The sequence below is a fragment of the Hypomesus nipponensis genome, chromosome 5 (assembly GCF_054491055.1).
Source record: "Hypomesus nipponensis isolate SF chromosome 5, ASM5449105v1, whole genome shotgun sequence".
Classification (NCBI taxonomy): domain Eukaryota; kingdom Metazoa; phylum Chordata; class Actinopteri; order Osmeriformes; family Osmeridae; genus Hypomesus; species Hypomesus nipponensis.
The window spans coordinates 7641221-7664600 of NC_140365.1; the positions used below are offsets into that span (position 1 = coordinate 7641221).

The 23380-nt window shown below is 47.5% G+C and overlaps 1 protein-coding gene across 1 annotated transcript in view; it reads right to left on the bottom strand.

Annotated features, from left to right (window-relative positions):
* The window catches only part of auts2a (activator of transcription and developmental regulator AUTS2 a), a 238564-nt gene extending 215706 nt beyond the window's left edge, over positions 1-22858 (bottom strand). Inside the window, exon 1 of the mRNA XM_084697684.1 lies at positions 22580-22858. Coding sequence (XP_084553810.1) covers positions 22580-22849 — 270 coding nt within the window. The 5' untranslated portion in view covers positions 22850-22858. The remainder of the gene's footprint in view (positions 1-22579) is intronic.
* Between the last annotated feature and the right edge of the window lie 522 nt (positions 22859-23380).

Sequence of the window (23380 nt, forward strand, 5' to 3'; positions counted from 1 at the left end):
CCCCCCCACCTAGCCCCCTCCCCCCCACCCCCCACTCCAACGCCCTGCAGTAGAGAACTGTCTGTTAGCCAAGGTAAACACAGAAGCCCTCCAAGGAACGGACGCAGGCGAGCCTGCTGGCTAGCCGGAGCCCTGCGGCAGCCCAGGACCAGGGAGTAGGCAGACAGGCAGACACAGTCCTAGCAGGGGGTCTGGAGAGTCTTCTGTAGATAAGGTTACAGGCTGTGGGGGGGCACCCTGGTGAGGCCCCGATGCTGCGGCCTGGGTTCGATTTGGGTTAAAACCATTTTTGCATTTCCTCCCCTCTTTCTACCATATATTTCCTGTTTCTCTTTCTCTGTCCAAGTAATCAAGAAAAAGTCCCCAAATGTTTCTAAAAAGACAGGCTAGTCAGGTTACAGGCTGTGGAGATTGAATCTTTTGCACTGTAACACGACTTTCAAACACTCATCTGTGCTTGGTGGTTGGTCAGTCTGGCTTAACAGAAACAAAACTCGCACTCTCTGACCTGCCGTGCAGGAAAGGATTTCAACTGGCGTCTCGACCCAGGTCTGTGACACCCAAACACCACTTTTATCCCACCATGCCAGAAAATGAAGTCAAACAACGGAAAGGTCCGGGAGGCTAATCTCACCCAATGGAAAATGGATGAACTCAAATCCACCTCTGCAGAGAGCGGAACTCTTGTGGGTCGCCCCTGACTGGCGGCAGGTCACGGAGGGAACAGAACTCTGCGAGAGGCGGCGGGTGAACGGGCCTGGGTGGAGATACGGTGCGCCGGCGGCAACAGTGTTTGTTCACTCCCACCACGGTGATCCCAGTCCCACCCCTGTGTGCTGCTCCCCCTCGCCGGGCCATATCACTGTCATCTACGCCAAGCTAGCATCTCAAGGCCCACGTGGAAGCTTAGAACAGCCTCTCGCAACCCCTCTCCCTTTCATTCTCTCTCTCTCTCTCTCTCCTCTCAAACTGCCATAAAGCTGTCTTTGAAGGGGGAGAGGTTGATTGATTTCCACACAGTAAATTCTGTCATCGAGAGATCTCCCCCATATCACTCACTCAGTCCTGTCAAGAGCATTTTATTTGCAACCTAAAGCCTGCTATTTGAACTTGAATCGGGGAATAACTGGCACCTTGTGAGGGACTACATTTAAACATACAGTATTGTCTTTAACCTAGCTTTATGGAAGTATGTTATATGCCACTTGGACTAATCCTGTAATTCACTGTGAATGAGTAGAATGACATGAACACGGCTGAATATAATATATTAGAATAGAATGGACTAGTCATATGTCAGTGTCTGTATCCAGTTGTAAATATCTCTCTCTCTCCTTCCCGCACCACTGTTCATTTCGCCAGTCATCGACACTGGGGATTTCCTCCACTCATCCCAGGGCCATTCAACACAGAGCAAGCTCGCTGTGGCAACATAAAACAGCCACACGGAAAAGAGGTTTAAAACATAATGAGCTGGAGATACATATCCATTTAGGTAGACAATATAACGCGGAGATAAAGATATTTCTTATGGGTAAATATATATATATATATATATATATGTGCTTTGTTAGCCTGTGAAGATACTGCTGTGGCGGCGCCAGCAGAAGTGCATTATTTATGCCTTGCCTCTCCTCATGGCTCTCTGTATCCAAGATGAATGAGGAGGAAGATGAAATGCTTCCCTGTCACAGCCGGGGCGAAGGGCTCAGGGATGAAAAATCTAACCGGGATGCCCCCCCCCCATTCCCCCCGACGCCTATTTGAAGGTGACATGTAGGCGGAAATGGATGCCTGGTTGGCGGCCATTAAAATGTCCCCGCAAAGCAAGGGTGCCGCCTGTGACTGAGGAGCGGACAGAGGTCAACTGCGGTGTCTTCAGATCATCGCGATGACCCCTGTCTCTCTGGGTCAGCCGGCACAGGTAACGTAATGGGAGTAGGCCGCGGGGAGAAGGCCACGGCCTCGGGAAGGAGGCCTTGGGAAGTAAGCCAAGGCCTCCTACATATATATCAACATAACGTTTGTAGAGTTGACAAAGGGAGAGATATACGGTGAGAGGAAACAACGACAGGATATGATTCCCTTCCATGTGCCTGCTCCTCCTATAACCGCGTGGATTCACACGAGAGGAGGATGGGTGTGTTTATGAAGACCATGTAGCATGCTGCACTCCTCAGAGCTGTGACAAAACGAACCCCTGAGACTCATCACAGCTGCAGTAGACAAGTGCTAGACACACAGACACACAGTCTCGCCCGCCCGCCCACCCGCCCGCACACACACACACACACACTCCCCCTCTCTCTGTGCAGTCTCCAAACACAGCAGCAGCATAATGTAACAGCCAAGCAGTTATCATAAAAAGCAATAGTTGCTCAGGGATTATGGGCTCTTAATGATCACAGTGCCAATTAATGCTATATATTTTCTCTGGCTCATTGTCATGCATGCTGGCAGAGGTGGAGATGACACACTGCCTAAGGGGGGGAGGGAGAGAGAGAGAGAGAGAGAGAGAGAGAGAGAGAGAGAGAGAGAGAGAGAGAGAGAGAGAGAGAGAGGGAGGGGGGGAGGGTGGACGTAGACAGACACAGGGAAGAGAAAGCAGAGAGGGAAGCAGAAGGAGAGAGAAAGAGAGCGGGAGAGAGAGAGCAAGAGAGAAAGAGAGAGAAAGAGAGAGCAAGAGAGAGAAAGAGAGAGCAAGAGAGAGAGAAAGAGAGAGCAAGAGGGAGAGAAAAAGCAGGTTGCTGGTAGAGAGACAGCCCTGTCCTTGAGAGTATTTGAACTGAATGCTGAAGAAGGACAGTCTGGTAGGCGGCTGGCTGGCTCACACTCGCTGTCTGTCTTTCTGTGTGACTATGTGACTATGTGACTGTGTGACTGTGTGACTGTGTGACTGTGTGACTGTGTGTGTGCCAGAGGAAAAGGCAATGCCAGAATAGCTTCTCAATATTAGGATACTACTGCCAATTCACAATGTATAACAGACCAAATTGGTGTGTGTATGTATGTGTGTGTGTATGTGTGTGTGTGTGTGTGTGTGTGTGTAGACATGCACAAAACGGTCTATATCCATGTATGAGCAAACTGAGTTGTGGCTCATGCACCCATGCAGCCTCCATACACTCGAAGGGGCTTTCAAACAATCCCTCACATCCATGTCTCAGCGGTATCTCCTGTCCACGATGCGGCAGGGGGATCCGTGCGTGTGTTTAATCCCAAAGCATTAACACTGGGCATGATTACCTCAATGTCAAATGAGGAAAAGTACCTATCAACTCGGCAGCGGTATATAATCATACAGCAATTAAAAACGAGTTAACGCCTCGGCCGCCGTAACTGTCGTCGGCTCGGTCGCAGGAGAAGCCAGATGCAGGTCTGCTCTATCCACTTGACACGCGCTGCACCCTGTTTACGTTGACGGGAGGGAGGCGGCGCGGGGAGGGAAGAGATAATTAGAACGTGGAAGGCGTATAATGCTAGACCAATTTGAATCCTTATGCCTAGAGACGGGGCTAAGTTCGCGGAAATTGATTCATCATAACTGTAGCAATTACTGTAAAAAGGCTTAAATGCTATCATTGTCTAATGGATAGATGAAACAGTGTGACAGGCGTCAAGTCAACGCATGCATTTCATTAGCATACGTAATCTGGGCTTTGGCCTGTTAGGTACATTAGGCAAATCAAATAAGAAGTGTTCTCTGTGTGGGTTAGAACCATGTGGTACCTGAAAGTAGTCCTACACACACCCCACAGCTCCTCCCCCTCCCTCTCGGCGGTGGTTCCCGGCAGTATGTTATGTAGGCTACATTATTCTGGGTGCGCTACAGTAGCTTCCCCTGGAGAGGAAGATTACACTTTCCATCAGCTGAACACTCGAGGATAGCGCTATAAGGCGTCGACTCGTTTTACACCTCTTGGAAAACAAGGAAGAGGGAACTCGGTTTGATACCAGCCTTGAGCACTAAACAATACTACGTAACGAGGGTGAAGTCTCACCTTGACTGCTTCTCATGGGAAATAGTGGCTTTGATTCCCGCCTACGAATGTATACTCGTGAGGATCTAGCATGGTCCTCAAATGCACGCTCCGACATGAAACGTTGACACCCGTGCACACACTTGAGGTGTGCTACAACTTCCAGCACCGCATTCCTAAGTATTTGACCTGGGGATTAATGCACTTGGAAACAGGATGAAGACAGCTGGTCTCAGCGCTCCTAAACAGTTCCATTTCATCCAAACGCCTTGTGAGCTGAGTAAAGAGACACAAGGGCACAGCAGTTTCCTCGTTCCACCAGTGTTCATCAGTGTCCCTGCGCCAGAGTCATTACTCACGCTCACCCGCTCAACGCCGGCCCGCTCCCGCAAACCCCCAGATGTATGCAAATCCAGGCTCCACTCCTCGCCGGGATCCTTGTGGCATTGTCATAGGACGTCGCAAAAGTAGAAGGCCAACTCTTTTAGTTTTGTCAGGGTATCATTTATCGTTTGACAAACAACCACCCTGAAGAGACGTTTTTTTTGTTGTTCTTCTTCTTCCCAGTGGACTCGAGAACATCCAATTTCGGAAAACAATAATGGCAATAACGGTGCATTAAAGTGGGGTGGCAGGCAGACATGTTGGTGTGCATGAGCTCCAGGGGAGGTTGACTTGCACAGAGGAGCTGAAGAATTTTAAGTAGACATTTAAGCAGCCCTTCCTGGCAAACGTACACTCAGAGCAATAATGCTAATGGGCTCCACAACTCCCTCAGCTCCTCCAGAGAACCGCAACAGTGTGTCTTCCCTGTCCGGTGTCAACACGCAAACACACACAACACACACACACACAAACACAGAGAAAGACATGGGGGGGGGGGGGGGGGTTGGAACATGTCTCTAAGGCCTCATTTCCCTGACCCATTTATCATGAGAGGAAACACAGAGGAATCCAACACAGGAAAAGCCTTCAGTGCAGGTTAATTCCCGCCATGCACCCGAGAGGGAACTGAGGATATGCAGAAAAGCCTCCCAAGTCGAAATGATCAGCCAGGAAAAGGAAGCTAAACACACACGCTGTAAGCCATTAAACACAGTACTCGGTGCCTGTCAGGCCTAATTCATAATCGCTACATAATAGCCTACATTGCACATGTTTGCTATCCATAATACGTGATGAGCCATTGTGCTTCGCCCCCCCCCCCCGCCCCCCGATTACAGCGGAGGGGTGGTGTGTTGTCTCACGGGCCCCGGGGGGAAAGCGAGAGAGGGCCGACAGGCGTGATGGAGACGACAACATCGTGTAGCACATCTGAAAGTCTAATCAGAGCGCTCGGCGGGGTAGAGAGGAGGCGCCCGCTGGGCTGCCTGGGCCCACTGTGACCCGCCAGTAGAATCACACAGCGCCACAAACTTGACTCACCGCCGGCCGAACAACACGCCTAGCAGAGTGAGCGAAAATGGAGATTGAGAAATGCTCTGGGTTTAGCTGAAACGGATACAGCAATTACCCGGCAGGCACGGGGAGACGCTGGCTACCCAACTACTACATTCTCCTGGTCTCCCTCCACGACCCTGCCTCTAGGCCTGTGTTTGGTGATGTTCAAGACAGATAAGTCAGTATAAATTACACGCCAAAAATCGAAACAATGCAGATACTTTTTTTTTTTCTCCGTAGGACAGTATTCCTATATGTGGACCGGATTCATTGCATATTTCCGTATTTGGTTGGACATCATAGAGCAGAGCGAGGAGATTTCCATTTTAACTAAACCTGCTTCCCTTTAACCAACGATGGTGTGCAGGCAATGAAGTCATACATACGTTTGCTGCCTGTCCCTTTGAGAAGATGCCTCCTCCCCCCTCCCCCCTACACCCCCCCCCCCCTCCCTACCCCCCGGTCAATAAAGTGCTACTCTGTCTCTTTCATTCTCCTCTATGAGAATCCCTGTGGAGCACTTCCACAGGGCACACAATGTCATGTGCCACCACAGGGAACTCACTCCCCCCTCCCCCCAAACCCCCCCCTCCTCCTCCTCGTTTTCTCTCTGCTTTCAAACAGACCACAGGGCCACCGCGGCCTCCGTTCACCACGCTGGTGAGACACACCAACTCGCAAACAGCTGAGCATGTGGCTGCTAAAGAACAGACCACAAGAGGAGGGCTGTCTCTTAATGGAACAAGACAAGTTTGCCCTCACGGGTCCGGCCGATATAGGCATCTATTTTTACGACAACGTCTCCCCGCCCAGCACACCTTGATGCCCCAGGCGGTAAAGAGTTCAATTACTTTGCTAAATCCAATCACTATTAGGGAGGATGGAATAATTCAGACCTCAAGGGTCTGCTTCCCCTCTGCTTTACAACAATCCTTTCAATTAAGAGCAGCTTAGCACCTGGGGGCAGGGGGACGGGTGATTTAATTAACCCTGTCCTATTACTGTCAGCCTGGCTCTGTTGTTCCAGGACTACTCGGAGCCACCGCGCTACAATGCGAGGACGGCACGAGCGTCATCGTCAGACGCTGCATCGGTAATGACCGGTTGCAGAGAACGGCGCGCCTTCATTTTGCACCGTTGATGTGGTGCGTGTCTGGAAGCCCCTCCTTCCAAGGTCTGAGGATGGCCTATATCCAAGTGAACGGCAGTGCGACGATAGGAGAGGTTCATCCCTAGTCACAGACCTCCCCTACTCCCCAATTCCTTCTTTCTCCATCAGCTCAAACTTTCGAGGCATGCCCTCCTTCCACTTGGCACGGCGGCCGTGTAAACAGAAAGCTGGAAGAGATGGCTTCATCGACCGCAAACACGTTTCCCCCTCATTAGAGGCACTCAAGTGTCCGACTGATCCCACACTTGATCAGGAGAACAAATGAGATGGATATGTGAGTCCAGCCCGCGCTGGTGGACGCTCCCTAAGAGCCTAATGCTGCTTCAATGATCTCCCGCTAATGACAGGGCCAAACTGGAAGCGAGTCGATAGCGAAAGCATCGGAGCGCACAAATTAATTTGCCTTTCCATTCATTTGGAGGGCAAATCTGTGGGGGTGGGGGTTGGGGAGTGGAGCGTTGAACAAGGGGCTCAGCTCTGCAGACTGATCACCCGAGTACTTGTAAGCTGTGTGAGAAAGACAGTGAAACAACAAGGGCATGTTCCGCTGTGAATCATCGTTTCGAAAAACCTCAAAGCTTTGGGAGTCCAACATGGAGCTGTCATTCACGTGCTGACTAAGACGCTTCACGTTCCAGATGTTGTGACATGTTGTCTTTAGGGAAATATTTAACCGTGTTTTTGTTTTTGTTTTTTTTTTTCAACAGAGGCACGTTCTGTTTGTGTTCAAGAAAGTCGTGTGTCACCGGAAACCGTTGTTGACATCTTAGTGTAAATAGGCCCTGAGGTTTTCCAGAACAAATCATAATTCCATCAACTGAAAAATGTCGAGTCATAAAAGCCAATCCTCTTAAACAGACCCATTCCTCTAGATGTTGTGACAGAAAATACCTTAACATTCATGAAGGAAAGAGCCTTTAACTTGAGCAAAAAGCTTTGATTCCCCCCCCCCCAAAGACCACGAGCTGTTAAAGTGATCCGTTTTTTTCTTCTAATTAGGCACTGACTGAAAGATTCAAATACAGAGAGACTGCATGCATGGGGTTCTGGGAGACGAAGTCTCCGCCTGGATCACTTCATCCATCAGGCCTGTCAGGAATCCCAACAGCAACAGCCGCAGCACATGGAAACAACACATCATTAAACGCGACAGGTACTCGTTCGCGCATAACTCAGCGCGTAAAGTTGGAGCGCTCAACCCGCTACCCCTCCCCATCTCAGCATGTAATTTGCTTACAGCTCCGAAGACAGGCATCGATAACAATTACTGTTGCTTAAAAGGTGCATTTCGGGGAAGGGTTGTGGGGTATGTGGGTCGGCGCACATTTGTTTCCTTTACATCCTAGGGTTAGGGAAAGCTCGTTAACCAAAGCAGTTGGAAGCCCGGGTGTTTGATTTGATCAGATGGATTGAGTTGGATGGAGGAGATACAACGTGGCAACTAATGAGAACGGACCAACACTAGGCTAAACCTGTAAGCTGGCAATCGTAAGCTTGTGGTCAGTGCTTGTGAGCGGTCACCTCAGGTGACTCCTAAGGCGGTGCCACAGGCCAGTCCCCTGCCATGGTCCAACGGGGCCTGGATGTTAGGAGCAGCGCTCGGCAGATGCAGGAAGCGTTTTCCTGTGTTTTGTGCAGACGCTGAGCTGAAGGCTGTGACTCCCTGACCTCATGTTGCGGGATTATACATCTGCTTGTGAGTGCCATTCCTCCAAGGGAGTATTAGCGTTCTTTACCAGGCCAAGGTCCAACAATCGATGCCAAATGCGTTTAACTGACCGGAATGTCTAGTGGTGAATATACAGACGAATAGACCATTAAATAGTCTTGAATCCGTGCTTGTTTTGTTGAAGGAAAGTGGAATGATATGAACACAGACCAGTTCAGTCTAGATGTAGTTGCATGTAAGCACATAGGACAGAACACTAAATGGCACGTTTAATTCTTCTGAATGAAAGTGGAAACACATTTTAGCAGGCTCCAGGAAATCCAAGCTTATTAAAAAAAGAATCGTGATACTGACACTGTTGTTCTCAAAGCTTTTAGACAATCCTCACATGTGCCCCACTTTAAATCACTATCATTAAATCAAGTTAGCAGGCAAATGACCCGTTTGGCCAACGTGTCAGGCAGAGATCTCTGTCCTTCCCTAAAAGCATGCTATTATGCACAGATGAACAGGCCCAACACGCTGGGAGACGCGAGGGCCTAACTCCACACACAGGGCGTCTGTGTGGGTGAACTAATGCGAGGCAGGCGTAGCGGGATTCTTGACATTCCCGCTGCAGTCTATCAGGCTAATTTAATCCCGAGGCCCGCCGGTCCGGTGGTATTGCGGATGGGTCTCGGGGGCTTCCTCTTGACGGTGGCATTAGCCTACATACTGGAGGAGACAGTCTCCACCCCCCCCGCACTCACTCTGCCGAGAGATTCAGAAGAGGCCAGGGCCCGCAGACGACTTAAAGATGCTTCACCTCAATGCAATAAGATCAAAATCAATCCTTTGGCAGAGACCCGCGGTATCTAATTCCGTGGCCGCCGAGCACCGCTGATTGGGTTACACGTGAAAGCGCTCCGCTTGTCAAACAAGCCCCTTCAGGAACCACCGAGCGCAGCCTTCTGATCTCCGTTTATTACAGCCGTGTTGTTCACGGCACCGCATGCAATGTTTCATGCAACAAATGTCATGCATTATACACCAGCCGCACGGACTACAATAGGCAGAAAGTGCTTTTTCAGTCTTGTGAAAATGTTTCGAGAGGCATACAAAATATTTATGATAGTGACAGCGTAGAGAATGTTGTCTGGCAGACTGCAGTCAAACTAACTAGTTCCAACTCCAGCCCCTCTGATTATATTTTACAGATCTGGCTGCCAAGCCCCGATGCATTTCCCTTGCAAAGCAGCTCTCCGCGGAAGAGATGAAAGACCGAGGAATGACAAGAAACACATTCAACATCTCTGGCTTTCAAGCTCTGGCTTTGGTGGATTTGACGTTCACAATGTCAACTCACTACACACGCACACACACACACACACACACACACAGACACGCGAGCGCACACAACATAAAAAGATTAGTTTTCCCTTCGCCGTATCTGTGTGTTTCCGTCTTGCTTAAAGCACACCTCCTGTCAGTTGGTCTCCTGATGTACAACTGGGCCGCATGTCAAGCCAGACAGAGCCGACTCATTCAAGAGGCCTCACTCGGAGGACTCTTCAGATATCAAACACTTCAAATGTCACTCACGTTGGCCCTTGTATTACCCAGGAAGCCTCTCTATTTCCAAAGTAATAGGTGAGTAGAATAGAGCCTATTTGTGAAAACAATTGTACATAGTCTTGACTGCTCATGAGTAGCAGGGGTTCCCTGGAGCATGTATAAGGTCTGGTACTTGTGTTGGTGCTCACGGCCAAAGCATGCGACCCAGCTCTCAACAGCCGTTTTAACAACAGCTATAAAAAGGCATCCAACCCTTGTATTTTAACAGCCATCATTCTCTCAAATGGTTCATTAAATCCCTCAAAAGTATCTGCAAAATTAACATAAGTATTTGGTCAAATTAGGGGATAATAACGTTCAATCTGATTTGCACAACAGACAGATGTTGCCCATTCGTGAGAGAGAATGAGAGAAACTATTCATTGAACACCACTGTGTCTGGGTGCATTTTCTCTTTGTGCGAGGGTAGCACCCCGCTGGTTCGCAATCTTCTTAAGTGGCGATCCAGTAAACACTCACTAAGCTGATCCTGAGCTACCTGCAGAATCCAGCTTTAAACGACAAAAGTTGTTTGCAACGTTATACCCCTCCACCAATGGGAGTTGCTGTATGTCTGAAGAGGCCGTCACACACACTTCCTGTCCTAATCAGCATGCCAATGGTCATGCCTCGACCTCAGCTGACAGAAGCTGGAAGTAGTCCCACTTGAAAGTGTATGTGTGTGTGTGTGTGTGTGCGCGTGCGTGCGGAGAGGAGAGGGAAATCATTATTAAAATAGACTATTGTCTGAACTCCCTAAAATGACTTCAGGGCAACATAATAGCTAATGAACACAAATCAAAATTCTTCTTTCATTACTTTATCATCAGCGTTTCCTGGATGCTATGTAAGGTACTTAGTTATACTACAATAAGGTCAAGGCAATGGGAAGTGATTGCTCTGTGTCCTCTTGTTAATAAACAGGAAGTGACATCCTCCTCTGTCATATCCTCCCGAGCCCGACCCAGCCAGAGGTCAAGTGGTTCTTAGAGAGCCAGGGCAAGTTCATTACGCATCCAACGGAGCGGGAGCAGGGAGTCAAGAAGACCACGTGCTTCTGATAAACGCATGCACGCAGCTTTTAAGGTCACAGTGAAACGTCACATTTCCATATACTTACAAACCAATTACCTGAGGTAAAACCTCGAGGTGGGTGCCTAGCGCAGAGAGCCTGAGTCTTACACCAAATTGAAGTAGAGACCTGAAATGACTGTGTTTGAACGTGAGGAGGCGTTGACCTTGTGAAATAGCTTGACAGCCCGATTACAGGTCTGATCCACACATCACTTGGAATTCCACTGTAAATCTAGTCTGAATTTGATCATGTGTCGTTCGTTGTATGAGACTAGGTGCGTTCGACTTCATGACAGCCGGCTGCAGTCGGCTGCCTTGAATCTGAGAATGCCATTGGCTGCTTCAAGTCAGCCGGGCTGCAGGCGGCTGCAGGCGACGCCGGCGCTGCATGCAGTCGAACCCATCTAATGTCTCACGTAGACAAACAGGCAATTCACTGTGACTGTTTACTTGTCATGCACTGACGGGCCAGTCAAGTAAACACAGACAGTGTGTGTGGATGTTTCTTTCAACAGTGCTTACAGTGTCATTTCCAGATCTCTAAACCTGATCTAGAGTCTGAGTTGCTCTCTCTCACACAGGGATAAGCTGTGGAGGCCGATGACAAAATTAGACTGTTTTCCACCCAACTGTTTTTGTTTCAAGAACACAATAAAAATACAAATAATTGGTAAACAAGAAGCAGCACAAACTTATTTTAAAGGTCACTAGCTTTTTTAAAGTTGCTGAGATATAAAGTCCCTCAAATGCTGTTTGACATTAATTAAGTGTGATAAATCACTGTATCCAAAACAATAATCTTGAAAGTAATATTCCATTTAGCTTGGAGAGAAGCTATTTATAGCAACGTCTTGGCTTCCCACAAGAGATTACAAACATACACTATTATACCTTATTATACACAAAATATTCATCACAAAGTCTCTGCTTGGCTGAAGTTAAAATTACAACAAGGAAAACAAGGTTGTTCAATTATTCATCAGGAGCAGGAGCAGCTTTCTAATCAGGACTCTGGCAGAGCTGGAGCAGAGCTGAGTAGACAGGCCAGGCCCTGCAAGTGTGAGCCACTGCTCCGTCAATCCCCCCTTCCCCTCCCCTCCCTCCCCCCCCCCTTCCCCTCCCTCCCTCCATCCCCCCTCCCGTCTCGTGTCCTGTCCACCCTCCTTTCTCTCCTGCTCCCCCCCTCCCCACCTGCTGTGAGCTGCTGGCCCTGGCTCCTACTCTGGAGGGGGAGGATTACGGAGAGCAATAATATTATGCATTACGCTCCGTCCGCACTGATGCAATCAATGCTCCATTTCACAGTCCTTTTGGGGAGCGAGAGAGAGAGAGAGGGGGGGGGAGAGAGAGAGAGAGAGAGTAAGAGAGAGAGAGAGAGAGAAGCGAGGCAGCGAGGCGGGCAGGCAGCATGGGGCTCCTCTCTGGCATCTGTCTCCAGCGTGGAGCTGAAGCCTGAGCCCTGTGGGAGCAGGGGGATGACTACCCGGACACTGAGGAGCTGTTGACAAGCAGGAGCCCCCCTCCCCCCTCCTACACCACCCCCCCCCCCTCTCTACTCCTCCCTCCTCCTCCTCTACTCCCACTGCTGCTGTAATAAGGCCATTTATGCAGCACTCAGTGCGGGCCCAGCCCAGCGCCACAGAGAGGGAGCTGAGAGGCACCAAGGCTGTCTCACAGCATTTTCATTTTACAGTCCTTCAGAGATGGAACCCGGTGCAGTGTGTACGTCAATGCACCGCGCTCGCACAGTGCACTCCCGTGAAACCTCACAGAAGACGTGGGCCCCCATAAATCACTCTCACTGCACATGGCCGTGCCCCAGCACCCTTATCTAATGTCAATTTCCCGGGGGGGGGGGGGGGGGGGGGGGGCGAGGGGGGGTATGGAACACAACACCTTCCGTTCAAGGATGATCTTAGATGGCCGGGGCCACCGGGGCATTTCCGGCAAAGTTGAGAGATTTACATTCATCTCTGTAATAGACCTGCATCGCGACCCTGTCTACATGTAGCGGATGTCTGGGAAAGGGAATAACTGCCTGGCTTGATCATGCTGCTGGAGGTTCTCTGCTACAATGGGGATCAGCGCTAAATGTTCCTACGTGCGTCCATGCTGAGTTACGATACACCACCGGCTGTGGAACTGGGTGTAAGCTTTCTCGTGGATGACCCTTAAGTCCTTTGTTGCTGTCGACTGTAGGCACATACAGGTGTCGGCGCATCAACACGTTTCCTGCTCGGTAAGCTACGACGGCAGCTTGTAGCGCTTATCATTTCATCTCATGCCAGGAATATCTTAACATACCGATGGAACAGTGGCAACCGCACTGGATCTCGAGTTCTGCAAATAACACACCTTGAAACTAAAGCGAAAAGAAGCGCGTGACTTTGACCTTTCGTGTTACTCACCGTTAAATGGTCAAAATGTTTATCAATTTAGTTTTTTTGTACACATTTAGGGGTTAAAGACAACAAAGTGGAAAATTGCTGAGGAGAGAAGGCGTGCACTACCAACGAGAGAGATGGGAAGGGGGTGAAGATCAAAAAGTAAGTACACTGTCCTTAATTAGCTTACACCTGCCCTTCGTGTCGATGGGCCTTGATTACGGCGGTAAGACGAGGTAACTTGAGCCCAGCCTGGGACTGAGGGGCCCGGGGAGGACAGCACTGTGGGCGGGGCAGTGACGGCAGTAGCTGGGTTCCTGCTAAGGGATAGCCGGACGCCGTGTAAACCAGCCCCTGCCACAGTGAAACTCAATAACAGCCCTCTTAGAAGGGCCGTCTGAAATGCACCTCACACACCTCTCGATGAAGGGGATCAATATAACAAGACGGATGACTACTTACCTGCTCAGCCTCCAAAGCGGAGGACGAGGCAGACGGCCTCATGAGGAAGGATGGACGAGGCAGACGGCCTCATGAGGAAGGATGGACGAGGCAGACGGCCTCATGAGGAAGGATGGACGAGGCAGACGGCCTCATAAGGAAGGATGCCATGGAGGGCAGATCAATGGAAACGTAAGAACAGTTCATGTAAGACCAGCTTCAGATGGATTGGTAACACTTTCACAATGTTTCAAGGGGGCATTAATTGAGCATGAATAAACATGAAGTACTTGATGTATGAATTCATTATTTGATGTTCATTCACCCATTATTTCATGTTTGTTAAATTACCCTTGATGTTAAGTATATTGCCAATACTTTTTCTGAGTACTGCTCAAGTATTCCATTATAACATGGTAACTTAAAGACTTAACATTAAGGATACATTCATGAACATTAATAAATGCATGACTTAACATCAATTACTAAATGAACATCAGTTCATTAACACCCTGTGCTATAAATTATTTCATGTTAATCCGTGCAATTTTACATTTCATATGCAACACTTTACAATGAGTGTACATGAATTAACATGAATTAAACCGATCAAGTTGTTTAACTAAACTGCTTTTGCAGCCATTTGGGATTCAAACGATGCTGTGCAGACAGTGGGAAACTAAGCCGCCTCCTATTCCTCAGGTCGAGGCAGCAGTTATGAGGGCCTAATACATCATATCATGAAGTCTGCAAGCTGACTGATAATGGCTGTGAGAATGGCCCACAGGCCTCCTCAACTCCTGCTTGTACAGAGAAGCTGATACCCACTATTAAATATAAAAACAAAATCCCAGCTAATGCCAAGCCAGCTCTGGGCTGTGTGCAAGTGTGTGACACAAGAAGGCCTCTGGTGGAAACCAATAAGACGAGGTGGGAGACATTCAAAAATCTTTCGTTTGTCTTGGAAATCGACTCGCCTAGTGCGCGCCACAGTAAGAACATACACAGTGTATGTCGAAGCGTCTGTTTCAGAATGCGAGGACGAGGTGAGCGATTCAGTAGACTTCGGAGTCAGAGGGTTAAGCCTTCTTAAGTCTGCTTTCTTTGTCTACCTGGCTGCCTGTCGGTCTTTCTGTCTCACTGTCTGCTTGCCTTGTCACAAAGACGGACAGGGCAAGTGTGGTCAAGCGGGCTCTATAGAGCGGGGAGGGAACTCTAGGCTGGGAGAGAAAGAGAGTTAAGAGAGCAGTGATAGAGAAGGACGAGGAGAGAGAGAGACAGAGAGAGAGAGAGAGAGAGACAGAGAGAGAGAGAGAGAGAGAGAGAGAGAGAGAGAGAGAGAGAGAGAGAGAGAGACAGAGAGAGAGAGAGAGAGAGAGAGACAGAGACAGAGACAGAGAGAGAGAGAGAGAGAGAGAGAGAGAGAGAGAGAGAGAGAGAGAGAGAGAGAGAGGGGGGGGGGGAGAAAGGGAGAAAGGAAGTGGACAGATAGGAAAGGTTAGCTATGTCTATACTCAGTGAGTGTCAGTTAATCCTGTGTGTTTGCGGTGAATGAGTAGTATGCATGTGTGTGTGTGCGTGTGTATGTAGAATAAGCGAATAGTGTGAAGGTTTTTCTTAAGAGGCTGTAGTGATGGGAGTTGCAGACAATCAGCAGGCAAACACCTGCATTGTACCAAGACATCAGAAATCACTTAAGATCCGGCTTTCACACAAAAATGCTTCATAAGCAGGAGGGCTAAACAATCACCAGAAACACATGGAGGAAATAAAAGGCACGCCACTTACCCCAATAGCCGTCAAAGAAGCCGTTTTGGTGCCTGTGGACCACTGAGGCTAGGGAATGCAGATTCACATCTCTTCCGTTTTTGTGCAGAATAACACTACAAAACAAGTCTTTGGTTGTTTTGACATCCAAACAAACTCCCCAGGCAAGCACTTATCCAGATCTTTGTGTGAAATGTGCTCATTGAGCTTCAATGCTGTTGCTATCCTGAACTCCTTTTTTTCTGACTGAAGGCATGGGAGCCAAAACGCCCATATTGAGAACAATTTAGGCTAGCGAATTCAGGCACAATCTGGCTGACAATCTTTTGGACTGAAGTCGTCCCCATACACACTCAGACACTCACACACACTCACACAAAAACACACACAATAACGAGCTCTATACTGTACGTGACAAACAAACACACCTCTTCCAACGTGATCCACCCCACTCGGCCCAATTTCGTCACAAAGAACAACAACATATGTCTATAAGCTTCAATTCAATTACTGCACAAACCATCTTGCGAGCCAATCTCATCCCATTAGAAACACCACACTCTCATTAAGCGCCAACTCCAAGACCCACTAGGGTTCCAAAATGTACCTAATGCATAATTTACTCTGGCTCTGTACTTTGTGGATGCCTCTTAAAGTGATGAAATAAACAGCAACGATCCAACAAGCAGGAAAACACGCATGGTGAATGACAGGCTTAAAACATGAATCACATACACACAAAGATAGAGACATATAGACACTGACAGACGTGTTTGAGCCGTATTCTAGCCCTGCTATACCAGCAAACCTTGTTTCGGAATTCCCTGGAAGAACATTTGTCACTTGAAGTGCTGCTGTCGTCTTTACTTTCCCCTATTCTCCCCCTGCTTTCATCTTGGATGTTCTGTGCATGTCAACACGAGCAATGGAATCACAGCCGTGATGTGGGGTTCACCTCGTGTTTGTGCAAGCATGTTTTCCATAAATGGGAAAACCGAGCAGGGGGGCTTCATCTGTTCACTCTGTGAACAGAGTTATTCAGTGCAAGCCAGATGCCAGTGCATCGTCATGCCGCTTACATCGACACTACCCTCAAATCCAGTGTTGTTTTACGAGTATATGACATGCCCATCCCGCTCCATATGGACCAGACCAATCCCCACACCCCAGGCACCCACCTGACCGATGGAGGGACAAGTAACCAAAGTCACCAGCACAGGAAGGTGTATATGAGGTGTGGGGAGTCAGCCGGCTGAGCGGTTAGGAAATCGGACTATTAATCTGAAGGTTGCCAGTTCGATTCCCGGCCGTGCCCAATGACGTTGTGTCCTTGGGCAAGGCACTTCGCCCTACTTGCCTTGGGGGAATGTCTCTGTACTTACTGTAAGTCGCTATTGATAAGAGCGTCTGCTAAATGACTAAATGTAAATGTATATGGCTACTGGCGTATAGTGAATGGTCATCTTTACTGTCAGACAGGTTGTTAAACAACATCTGATGGGCTCTCTCTTTTCCGTGTACTCGGCTCCACCGCTGCAGCCCTGAGACACAGCCAGGGAACTTTTAATTAGGATTTCAACACCGTTTGACCTGGAAAAGACAGATATATAATTGCTTGTGGGGAGAGGCGCAGGCTGTGCCATCATACAGAGACTTGACATCAATGGACCGAGATCAGCATGGTGCGGGCTAGGCAGAGGGGAAGACAGAGAGAGGCTGAGCCAGGCTCGACCAATCAAATGTTAACCTTCACAGACATATTTGATATGGCAAAATTCAGATAAGGATGCAATGGTAGACGCAGGTAAAAACAAGGCTCTTTAACAAAACTGAGTTCCAATATGGCTTGGAGTTCCAGTGAACTCAATGATACAGTGAGTACTCAGGGCGAATACTCAGGGCGTGGAAGAGGAGAGCAAATTATCCAAAATGCAGGTGGGGGTGCCCAATAGGGCCCTGTCCATAAGCCCCAAAGCATCATGGGTAAGCCTATTTACGACACACACACATATCCAGTAGGCATACAGATCCACACACCCGCAGACAAGTGTGTCCCATGCAAGCTACCATTGGTATGCACTGTGCAGCCAGCCAGCAAAAAGGTCCTCTGTCGAGCCCACCGAAAAAACAACTTGATCAAATGCATCATCATGTGGGCAATTACACACAAAACACGTTTTTTCCCCCAACTGAATCTGAAGAGGGCTGTACCACTGTGATGGGAATTTCAAATTACACTGAGCAAACATTTGTCTTTTCAAACACATCTTTTTACCAGTCCCTTCATACAACAGATAATGAAAAAAGTCCTGGGCTCTACGAGACGATAGCACCCAGACCTATGAAATCCAGTATTATAAACAAACTTGGACAAGCCAATTATATGGGCATAAAATGTAAATGGTCTGTATGCTAATACCCCAGTGAAGATGTGCCACAATATAACTTTCCCCCAGCTGAGGACTGCATTAACCAGCGTCTAGGAGACTTACATTTCTCAAGCTGCTGCAGAACCATTAATTCAATGCTCTTATCCGCCTCTCTGGCTGTGAAATTAGTTACACATTCTCCCGCCGAAAAACATGCTTGTTTGTCTTTTGAGTTTCGCCTCGGCTAGCGTGTAGCGACAGCAGCTCTGGAGAAGGTTTAAGTACACTGACTCTTACTATTTTAGAGAGGGATTTCATGTGCAGTATCCTTCCAGACGTTTGGTAAACACTGTGAACAAACAGATTTGACAGCATCAGCCTCGAAAAGAATCAATAACTGTTGAGTGGATGAAAGGATTTCCACCTGCATTGTTACCAGTCGCCTGCTGCAAGTAATCTTGCATACAAATCCCAGGAAGATAAAGGCACTTTATAACCCATGACCTTTGCTTGAAATTAACAGTATTTTCTGCGTTGGATATAAAATTCCACATGTGCGTGATCATTAACTATTGAGTATATGAAAACACGCACCAGACACTTCTCTGATTCTCAAAAACATTTTGAATAGCCTTGGGACATATCAGGGCACTCATTCCGTCTCTCCACCAATCACACAGACCCCATTTATCCTGACCAATGAAACGGTTATACGTTTCAAAAGAAGCTGTGCTGAGAACATTTGTATCGTCCTAAACGTTTTTGGCATCGAGGATTAAAAGCTATGGAGGCAGCAGTGTGTGACCGTGAACAGATGCCGGGTGGTTTGTGTAAACCTATTTTAATATGAGATCTACAGGGGTCTCCCCACTGCCCCATGAACAAGCTCCTTCCCAGCATATTAAATCAGGAGAGCAAACATTTACTGTGGTTAACAACTGTTTTCCTGCTGCATGCTGCAAATGAGCCTAGATGGTGTTTAGTATGGAAGTGACTTTTTACACAGGCATGGACACTTGACCCATCTTTCATGCGTTTGGAATCCTGCACCTTGGTGTTCATCATACATGACTTCCCATGAGGATAAACATGCTTGCATGCCACGACAATAAGCAGGCATACAGTTACATAAATGCAAGAAATTACTGTAATTTGTACTGACTCACCGTGTGTATTACAATTGCATTTAGTCATTTAGCAACTTACAGTAAGTACAGGGACATTCTCCCCGAGGCAAGTAGGGTGAAGTGCCTTGCCCAAGGACATAAATTTGACACAGACAGGAATCGAACCGGCGACCTTCTGATTAATAGCCCGAATCCCTTACCGCTCAGCCATCTGACTCCTCGGTATTAGTTTCAAACACGGAAGATATATTTGACCAAATGATGAAAGAAGATTAAAGATGCAAAGCCCTTCATGAACCACAACAGGGTATCTACATGGGAAGTGCACTAGACAGCTATGTCAACTGGTATGGGGAGATCAATGAGGATTTGAGCGAGGCCAAGGGAATGGGGACCAGTCCATTGCCTCAGTTCATGTTACATTGATCTGAGAAGCCCCCTTCTGGTTCCCCCTTCTCCTCCTCCACTTTCTCCTCTTGTTGAGTGGCTGTTCACTTACTAGACACAGCATGCATTTAAAACCTGTTATTTATTCAATTTTTCATGATTTCAAGTTTGATTGTTTTGCAAACATATATTGCGTACTGGGGAGTTAAAAATCAGAAAAGCAGGATTATCTGGATGTGGCCTTAAACACATCCAGTAATGACAGAACATCATATTTGATGTGTCAGTCACTCAGCTGCCAGGCTCCATTAACACACATCATACATCATTCGCTGACAGGTTCAGAACGCAGCTAAATGAAAATCTGGCATTACTGCCAAGAGGTTGAAATATAGGGTAGTGGAAGGTGGGAAATTAATAGAGGGCCTGAAAAAAAGTGGTATTTTGTTATGAGAGGAAAATATCTTGCAGCATGCCCCTGAGTACCACGGGGGTGTGATTAAAGAATCGTTCGAGTTTTCTCTTTCAACCTAGCAGATGTGCTCAGTAGTACACTGAGGGATGACGAGATGCAAGCTTTGTCTGCGTTTTAAGCCTTATGAACTGCTTTGAGTAGTTTGGTGTTATTCTTCACAGTGAAGAGCTACCGGTTTCTTCTCTCTCTCTCTCACTCTCTATCCCCATCTCTATCTTTCTGTATATTTCTCTGTGCTCGCTCTCTCTCTCTCTCTCTCCATTTTCTGTGCTCTCTGTGCTCTCTCATTCTAAAGTCAGTTTCTGATGGAGGCTATCCACATAGATTAATACATGAAAGCCTGTCAAAGAGCATCTGTTTACACTGCCTACCCTTACACTCTGTTTACATAACAAGTGCTTTTGTTACAGTGTACAGAGTAATAAGCAATGTTACAACATGAATCACATATGTTTAATATGCAATAACATGTTGGCAGAGCCTGTAATTATACACTTTAATTACATGTGTTGTCAAGTATCACCCTGAGTACTAATCAGGTGGCTCATTCACATGGTTGTTCTATTGACAGTGTGTAATTCAAGACTGTTCTAATTATGTTACTGAAAATTGTTCAGGCGGGTCAGATGGCTGAGCGGTTATGGAGTCAGGCTATTAATCAGAAGGTTGCCGGTTCGATTACTGGCCATGCCAAATGACGTTGTGTCCTTGGGCAAGTCACTTCACCCTACTTGCCTCGGGGGAATGTCCCTGTACTTACTGTAAGTCGCTCTGGATGATAGTGTCTGCTAAATGACTAAATGTAAATGTTCCACTGCCTATTATTCTGTAACCAACATTTGTAGTAACAATTTAACAAAAACACTCATGTAAAGTTTAAGTGAGTAGCAAGTTACCCTTACACTCCACATGTTTTTATCACATTCATTTTTGATCTAATTAGTCAGCGTGTTGCCTTGAACCCTACAGCAGTTGGCAGAAATCAAGCCAGTCATTCATTTTCATTAAATTCTATTAGTCTTTTGTGGACAATTATAATTTCCTACTAGATCCCAGACAGCTTAGCAATAAATATTTTGCAGCTGAGTAACCTTGAGTTTATTACAAAATGTCAGTCATCCTGAACCATGTCATCCAAAATAGGCTATACTGATATGATTAGGCATAAGTGAGAAATCCCTCACTATAAGTGACAGCATGACACAATATTTATTGACGACAGCCGTTTAGTGCCTTATGATAAGGTACTGGTGTAAATGTTCTGTCAGGCTTTGATAGGAGAATAACCGATTTGACTCAACCTGCCATAGAACTAGAGCACAGCTCCACAGCAGGAGGTGAAAGCAGGTCCTTTCAGAATTATTGCACTCTTGCTGGTAGAGACCATAGTGTAGTGTAGTTAGTATGGTAACTATTAATTTAACCAATGGAAATTGGTTCCTCTTTAGCGAAGTCTTCATTGTTTGAGCACTATGAAATCCACCAAGTGATAGATTTCTGAGGGTAGTACAACCTTTTGGCCTTGACCAAATGAAGCTTAGTGCGGATATGAAAAAGCCTACGACACAACGAACATGTGATATTGAATTGAAGTAGGTACAAAGGTGACAATTGCAGTTATTGTATTGCTGTGCGATCACAGCTTTAAAAGAAATGTGGTACAATCATTTGGTAATTTTGCTCAAAATGCTTTAACACAGAAAACCCAGAGCCTCTCGCATCACTCAATAGGCAGGCTTAATGGAAAGCCTACCTCTGAGAGTTCACTTGTAAAGGCCAGCTGCAGCAGGGGCATGCGGAGCGTCTGGATTTCTATGCACTGAATGAAAACACCTTGCTGAATTTCAAGAGAGCTACTCTGCAAAACTGACAAGCAATTCACTGGCACGCGGAAACCAAAAAAAGGGTTTGTCGGTGTGGAGAAAACACATTGCTTTTGGTGATACTGTACAGGCCACACTGAGAGACAACATAAATGGGGAGTGGCAGAAGGAAAACAGGAAACTGTTTCAGCTCAGAATGTTAGGTGGAGGATACCACTGACTAAGACTGTAACATCATGCCAGTGTAATATAAGATAATGTATTCTTTTAGCAGACACTTTCATTCAAAGCGTAAAGGTTTTGAACCTGCAATCTCTTGCCCTGCAGTAAGGCATGTAAAAGTAGTACATGTATGCTTTCATCCATGATTTGGTAAGCTAAAATCCAAAATAAAGACCAATGTTAACTAACAAATCAGGGGAACACTCCCAAGAAGATATTGGTTGTATTCCTGTAGTTCCACTAGTGCCATGCTAGGGACTTAGAACCTTATAGAGCTTCTGGACGCCATCCATCCAACTGTAAGCCCTTGTCTGGCACATTCTTGTACAAACAAATCCTGAGCGGTGCACAACAACACGCGCTCTGTGATGGAGATAGAGATCTCTGGCTGAACAAACTCGTTTAAAGCCACATCTGTTGATATCCAGCTTCCACAACAACAAAATATGCACACAGGAGCCAGGGTATTGGGCAGTCCACCCAGCCAGGCAGTAGCCTGGGCTGGAGACAATAACAAGCACATCCTAACATAGCGTTAAGATGGATTTAGGGCCTTTCCAACCGAGATAGCAAAACACAGATTAAACGCTGAAAACACACATCCAAGCACATCTCAAGAGAGGGCCGTGTAGCAGCAGACTGAGGGGTAGCACTTACCTCCAACGCCTCGAGTGTCGTGAAGCCGGCGATGGAAAAGCCATCGATGATGTCCTCCTCGGAGGAATTGGACTCCTTCCTCTTCCTCCTCGGGGGCCTGGGACGAGAGGAAGGGGGCTCCCTGGCCCCTTCTCGCTCCGAGTCCGAGGAGAAACGGAACACAGAGCCCCTCGCGTGGTTGTTCCTTATCCCATTCGATATCCGCTCCCGATCCCTCTTTGACCTCGACTTCCTTTTTTTGCGGAGCCCATTGGACCGAGGGCCATCCATTGCCTCTGAGGGAAAGCCCACCTAAGCACTTTCTCTAACTGAAGAGAACCAAGCCCGTTTAAGAGCAACAGTTCCAGGTACAGCTTAACTCCCCACCAATAAAGGCCTCCTACACAGGTGTGCCGCAGTTTCCAACAAGCAGTAAATTCGGATGTGAGCGTGTGAAATCCAATCGAAAGCGAGGTGTCATGTAATATCCAAAGGGCACTAGCTCATTGAGAGAATGCAGAGTTGCTTTTAGCGTGCTAGGTTCCGAACCCAAAATTCCCAAAAGGTGGTCCGTGAAATCTGCTAGCACAAGAGTGAAACAAGACGCCGGAAGCCAAAAAACATGGTCGACTCCAAGAGCCGGGAAAAAAGAGGTTCAAGTTGAACAAAAGGTCTGGTCACTGGCCATGTCCTGCCATGGTGAGCCGACTGCAGCATGCCACATCCTCCTCGTCGAGGGCCCCTCTCTCCTTACAGACAGCCGGGGCAGCTCTCTCTCCTGGAAGTCAAAGAGAAAGAGAGCACACATTTGCAACATGTTCA